We start from the raw sequence: 6,505 nt of genomic DNA, 5'->3' as shown, positions 1-6,505 counted from the left end.
TTTAAATACTCTTTTCTCTCACCTTATATTTAAAGGGCCCACATTATTTTAAAATGTAGAATCTTTTATATATATCCATATTATATATAAAGTTTTTCAATGGACAAATTAATTTCAAAATCAATTTCAAGAATATGATAATCGTTACAATTATACTCAAAATTTCAAGTAAACTTATACCAACATTAAAATTCTAACACTCAAAGTTATATAATAGTAGAAATTGTTAGAATTAAAAAGGTTTAAAGATTTGAGATTCAAGTACTTCTATCACTATTCTAAATTTGGGTGTCCAATTTTAATACTTTATAAAAGTATAAGAAATTGGATATCCAATTTTGTTGGTTGAATTTTCAATTCTAAACAAAGGAACAAGGAGAGAGTTAGGTGGGAATACCCAAAATGAATCATCTCTCAGAGCTTAACGTATGAGAGCACCATATTTGTATCAATATATATTGGGAACCACACTATTCATGTTTTAGGTTGGGGAAAAACCCTATTTAACCAAAAAAAATTGAGTATGGTTTTTATTTGCTTACCCATTAATTAAATGAAAATTAAACTGAAAATTTATTGATATAAATGTTATATTATCAAAGTTGGAACGGGAAAACTAAACTCAAAATTGATCTATAAGATCTATAAGAATGTAATATTTTGAATTTTAATCCAAACACTTTTTCTATTAAAAGAGTTTAAATAAAAATAAGCTTTCAAAAATACATTTTCTTCCTAATCAAATTCAAATAATTCTAAATTTAGAGATTGTTTTGGGTAGATTTATTATTTTTGCTTCCTCGAGTCCAGCTTGACAGGTAATCTAGATTGCTTACGACAATAAAAAGGAAAGCAAAGAAAAATGGAGAAGAGAGAATGGGTGATTTTTGTGAGTGATGATGAAAATGATGAATGGCTGCTGCATGTTGTAGTGGAGGACCTTAAACTGCCAGCTGAAAATCAAAGAAAAGGCATGGAGAGTGAGGCGCAGAACTGTGTGAAGCACCTTGGGAAGAACGGGAGAACAGGAACGGCTAGCGACTGCGCTAGAGTACGACGTATGGCAGCAAAAAGGTAGAGGATACCCGGGGATCAAAAGGTAAACTCGTCCGAAAAATTACCGAAAATAATATTCATATAGGTAATAAAAATTACATCCTTATTCACGCAGTTACCCAAACCCGAACAGACGGACGGCGACCACAGTGCACATGTGTGATGACAAGGTTATGCTATCACCACCAACACACTTTGTATCCCACCTTCATTTTTTTGGTATCTATAGATTCACCTCTTCCAATGATATAGAACAAAGAAATTCAATTTTGAATAAAAACAAAAATGTAAGTTAAACATAAAATTCTAAACATCTATCCAGCATGACATAAAAATTAAATTTCTTCTAAAACAATAGTTAATGGGAGGAGAAAATCAAAATTATAAATTTGAGTTGGATGGAGGGTGAGGGTTTGTTTAGTGAAATATTAATTATTGAAGCTAAGATGAGGTTTGCATAACGTATTGTGTGGGATTCTCTATGTACATATGGTTGGAGTAAATGGATTTAATTTCTTCTAATTCCCAGTTCCCCAAGCTGGGTGTGGAAACAATGTCAAGCCCTATCAACCTCTAAAACTTATATGTGCTAGGGTGACCTTTCGACTTATATATGTATTAGGGGTGCTGATCTTTTCAAAAATTTTCATGTGAATGAACAACAACAAAACGTATTAAAATAACAATATTGATTTACATTCAAAGTAATCTTCCTCCAAATATCATATTCACAAAACACATAAGCCCTGAACACACACCAATAAATCAAACCATAAACAATAATTTTCCTTCCATCACACACACAGCACATCTAATTAACACCCCCAACTGATGAAGATTTGTATTTCCCACTACACCGCATGCAATAATCAGAGATTGGAAACGAGACATTCAGCTCGAGAAGCAGCCGAGAAGCTTCTTTGGGGCAGTACCGGTGGCACGGTACTTTGCAGCCGTCTCCTCTGCTTTGAGAAGATCTTCTCCTCGCTTGGCTTCGATTATCGCCCTCTTTTCCTCTGCCGATTTGTGGAGCAGAGCAATTTTGTTCTTCATTTTCTCAATGTACTCGCCCTTCTTTTTCTCCAAACTTTCCTGCTCAAAGTTTTGTTTAATCAGCTAGCTGTCGTCAAAATAATATCACTCCCAAACTACAAATCAACTCAACCATGTTTGTCTATATTGTAAAATGAAGTATTTGAATGATTAAAAAGAAAGGAAAAAAAAAAAAAAACAAAATATGATATAGAGTAAAGGTGGGTAATAAAGTATATTTGATACCTCAATCTTCTTCAACTCAGCTTCTACAGAAGCTTTTTTGCTATTCTCCCATGCAGCAACAGAAGATAGCTTTTTGTGAGCTCTGCAAAACAAGATGGAAAAATAAGTTGGGTCTTATAAGATTATGAAAATTAAAAATGAAAAGTATTACAAAATTACATGATGATATAAGAAAAGTGAAATTGAAAAATGAGGTGGTCTTACTTGTTTTCTGCCTTGGACTTTTCACTTTCTTCCCAAGCTTTAATGAGAGACAACCTCTTCTCTGTTGCAACTTTTGCTAGCACAGCATCTGTGCGTATCTCAACAAATTATATTCATATAAACTCATTCTTTCACTCTAAATAATATTACTTACTTTAAAATCCTATTCTCCTTTTATATTATATAAATTCCAGGTCTCTGTTTCCCAACCACTCTCCTTATTTAACCTAAAGTTTATATATAATGTTTTATTAAAGAAATATAAAATGCAATATTTGCATCACTAAGATTCCAGAAGTAAAAAGAAAATTAGTATTAATAGACTACAAAACTAAATTATTATTACGAAATGATCTTCCTATTTTAGTTTTATACATTTCTAAAACATTTCCTTTAATTGTTGAAGTATTCCGCAAGATCTATGTCAAAATATGTAGGAATAAATTAAATTTCATGTTTGATCCCTATGCTTATAGAATTTCGTTTTTTTTCTTTTTTCTTAAAAGACTGAAGTCGAACTATAATTCTAATATATGGAAAGAATCAAATTTACAATTTAAGATTTGCAAAAAAATAAAAATGAAAAATAAATAGACCTCTGTTTACAGAGCCTTCAGTGCTTTTGGGGTCAGCAACTTCTGGAACCTCTGCATAAGAGAAAACAACAAAAGATTAATTAAAAATAATTTATGACTGGGAAAAGTATCTGTCTTCTTTCTAGTGATTTCCATTCCAACACCCAAACTAAAAACTCAACTTTCCCAATTGACAGCATACAGTAAAATTATATATAAAAAAAAAAATTTAAAAATTGAATCAAATTTCATCAGAATTAAATATAGAAAACTCTGAGGTGAAAATATTAATAAAAAAAGAGAAGGGAGAAGAGAGAGAGGATAAAAAAAAGGAGGGGGGGGGGGGTGGTGGTAACGAAGAATTGACTTACTTTCAACAAGAACGAGGGCTTTAGAGTCATCAGTTTTGTCTTCAGGCGGTGGGGGAATGACGGATTTCTCCTCGGCGACGTCTTTGGGGAGCTCTTCAGGCGGTGGGGGAGGAGGATCGGAGGGCGGCGGGGATTCGATTTTCTTGGATTCTTCAGCCATGGGAGTGGAGAGAAAAGGAGAAAAAGGAAGAGAGAGAGAGAGAGAGAGAGGAAGAGAGTGGTTTAGATATTAGATTTAGAATAATAATAAAAAGATAATTGGGTTGGGAAGAATGGGGATATGTAAGTCCAAAGGGCAAAGACAAAGAGGGTAACTGTGTAAGTGTGGGTGGCTGTTTTTCCTTAAAAAAGAAATAATATAGAATAAATATATATAAAAGAAGTTAATGTGTGGTTCGTTGAAAACTGAGCTGGATGATGGTTACACATGACTTAATGTGAGTTGGCAATTCCTATGCAAGTACTCCAAACATCCCCGCTACCCATATCAACCCTTTTTTTCTCCTTCTTTTTCCTTCAACTATATTTATACATATACCTATATTTACATTTTATGTTCTCCATTTTTAATTAACTTTCCAAATATTTCTATCAATATTTCTTTAAATTTCTTTAAATTTAAGTTTCTTATAAATAAATTTACTTAATAAATATACATTCTATTATTTTTAATTCAGTGAATATTATTTTAGTATTTCCTAATTTGAAACAAAAAAACATTTTGCTACTTAAAAGGAATTTTAACCAAAAAAAATTCAGATACAAACAAGAATTATTAAAATTTGCATAGACTATATGATTATTTACATTTATTTAACTTAAGATAACAAAATTATTTTTTTTCATTTTTCATTTTTAGGAGAAATATCAGGTAAACTTTTTATCGATATATACACATATATATATATTCATACGAATAAAATCAACTAATTAAAACATAAATATAGCTCAATTACGTCAAATATATATTCAAGGAGTTAAAAGATTGAATACTTCTACCCTACTTGTTTAAGAACCAAAAAAAAATAATGAAAAACATATAAAAAGAATATGATGATTCACGAACAAAAAACATACAATATGGAAAATGATGATTCACGAAAAGGAAAACATATAATAAGAAAATGATGGTGCAGTCCTACCACTTTGTGTAATGTATATGCATATTTATTTCCAACTAACAAATGATATTTGTTTCGCTGTACATTCAAACAAGCTTCTTAATATTCCATATTATATATATATATATATATTAGGTTGAAATAAGAATTGGAGTCTTTGTATTGTACCTTTGGCACTTCTTCTATTTTAGTCTAAAATAATGACATTTGAACTTTTATATATATTTTTATCATGGGATAGAGATTGAACTATAACTTTTGTGATGATAATCAACATTTTTATCTATATCTCAGTTTTGTCATATACTATTTAATCTATTTTTGATATTACTTAATATATAAAAAAAATAAAATTATTCTTTTATTAAATGAGCCATGGTTCTAAATAATAAAAGAATGGTAATTTAAATTCTAAATTTATTCTTTCAACTTTTAAATGTTAAATTAAAAGTTTAAGAATCTATCCACCAACCTTTTGGATCAAATAAAAGAAAAAAAACTTGAGCAAAATATAGAATATTTTCATTTCCATATTTTGTTGATATTGAACGTCTATTATTTTCTATTGAGAGTAAAGTATACTGTATGTGATCATATGTATATATAGAAAAATCATATATTTTCAATTAATCAATAAGTTAAGTAACAAGTTTATTTCCTGTTTGAAGGATTTTTAGATTGGATTTTGATTGATTCATCTATCTAAATTGGGAGATTATTTTCCCACCTCATCATTGGTTATGAATGGTATTTGTTAAAATCAAAGAACGGCTCTGCCTTCTGAAAACTTTCTTTATTAAAAATTAATGCTCATTTAATGTCAAAATTCATCATCAAACACAAAATTAATTAATTAGGCTACACGACTATAACCTTTTCAAATAAGTAATGCACATATTTACTGCTCTTCCATATGTCAAAATCTTTTTGTATAAGTAATTTCCAAATTCATCAAGGGTAATCAATGAATTGATCCCCTTTTGTAAATAAACATTTAAACTTTTTAATACAATCTTTAAAATACGTTGTATTACTTTTTTTTTTCTAAATAAATCAATCACATTTTTCAATTAAAAAACTTGGGAAGAGTTATTTATTGAAAATTTGTTGGTTTAAATAGTCTAAGTTTGATCCAGATATCAAAAATTGAAATTAAGTTTGTATAGTTAATGATTTTATGTTATAAAAATAGTATTAGAATAAAGCCAAAAATATTTGAAACATAAAGTGTTTCGACTTGATTACATTGGGGAAGTTTGTGGATAGAGGTAGCTTAAAGGACATATGAAGCAACTTAGAGTATACTTACGGAGCCTATGAGATAGCAGACCGAGGGAGTAAAGGAGGAGCTTGTCCACAATAATTTGATAAAAGTTTTAGGAACATCATGGTGGATTCAGTTATTAAGAAATTTTATAAGAGTTATAGAAGCATGATGCTCGTTACGGGTGTGAATTCATGCATGGCATGCCAAGTTCGATGAGAGTTTATGTCTTTCTAGAGTAGACATAAAGTTCAAGTTTCCGTAGAATAAAAAAGATAGAATATTTGTATGACTTTCTTTCTAAAGGTAGTTTTAACATAATTAGGTTAGGAACAAATTAGAGTTGGATATCTCTCTGGAATAAAGTTAGACAAGTTGGGAATGGACATGTTTAGATCACACTGCATGTATTTCTTCAAGACAATTTTTTTTTTGTCATAATGATCATCACTTTAGATGTTGGTATAATTACCTTCTAAAAAGATTTTTTTTTTGGGATGATGATCTTCCTCCATTTATTTTGTTCACATAAATATTAAAATCTAAAAATCTACGGTCAATAGACTTCTATTGTTATGTTACGTTTATCAAACCCTAACGAAAAATTGTAGTAATCATAATGAAATTTCATTTTTA

General features: G+C 29.7%; 1 protein-coding gene across 1 annotated transcript; it reads right to left on the bottom strand.

Annotated features, from left to right (window-relative positions):
- Nucleotides 1-1,728: 1,728 nt before the first annotated feature.
- Nucleotides 1,729-3,865, bottom strand: LOC103503454 (remorin). Its single transcript, XM_008467643.3, has 5 exons — nucleotides 3,485-3,865; nucleotides 3,135-3,185; nucleotides 2,539-2,626; nucleotides 2,335-2,416; nucleotides 1,729-2,148 (listed from the first exon to the last, which is right to left on the bottom strand). Exons 1-5 carry the CDS (start codon nucleotides 3,642-3,644, stop codon nucleotides 1,948-1,950), a joined length of 582 nt encoding a protein of 193 aa, XP_008465865.1. The 5' UTR covers nucleotides 3,645-3,865; the 3' UTR covers nucleotides 1,729-1,947.
- Between the last annotated feature and the right edge of the window lie 2,640 nt (nucleotides 3,866-6,505).

Source organism: Cucumis melo, chromosome 4 (genome assembly GCF_025177605.1).
Source record: "Cucumis melo cultivar AY chromosome 4, USDA_Cmelo_AY_1.0, whole genome shotgun sequence".
Lineage (NCBI taxonomy): Eukaryota > Viridiplantae > Streptophyta > Magnoliopsida > Cucurbitales > Cucurbitaceae > Cucumis > Cucumis melo.
The sequence above is the reverse complement of the archived record's forward strand: the minus strand, read 5'-3'. Positions and strand labels throughout refer to the sequence as shown.

Bases quoted from the DNA above. Each gene is read 5' to 3' on its own strand.
- LOC103503454 (XM_008467643.3), bottom strand. From the start codon at position 3,644: ATGGCTGAAGAATCCAAGAAAATCGAATCCCCGCCGCCCTCCGATCCT. The intron at 2,417-2,538 runs GTAAGACCACCT...CTTGTTTTGCAG, and splicing joins AAGTCCAAGGCAGAAAACAA to AGCTCACAAAAAGCTATCTT. The intron at 2,149-2,334 runs GTATCAAATATA...AACTTTGAGCAG, and splicing joins CTGAGTTGAAGAAGATTGAG to GAAAGTTTGGAGAAAAAGAA.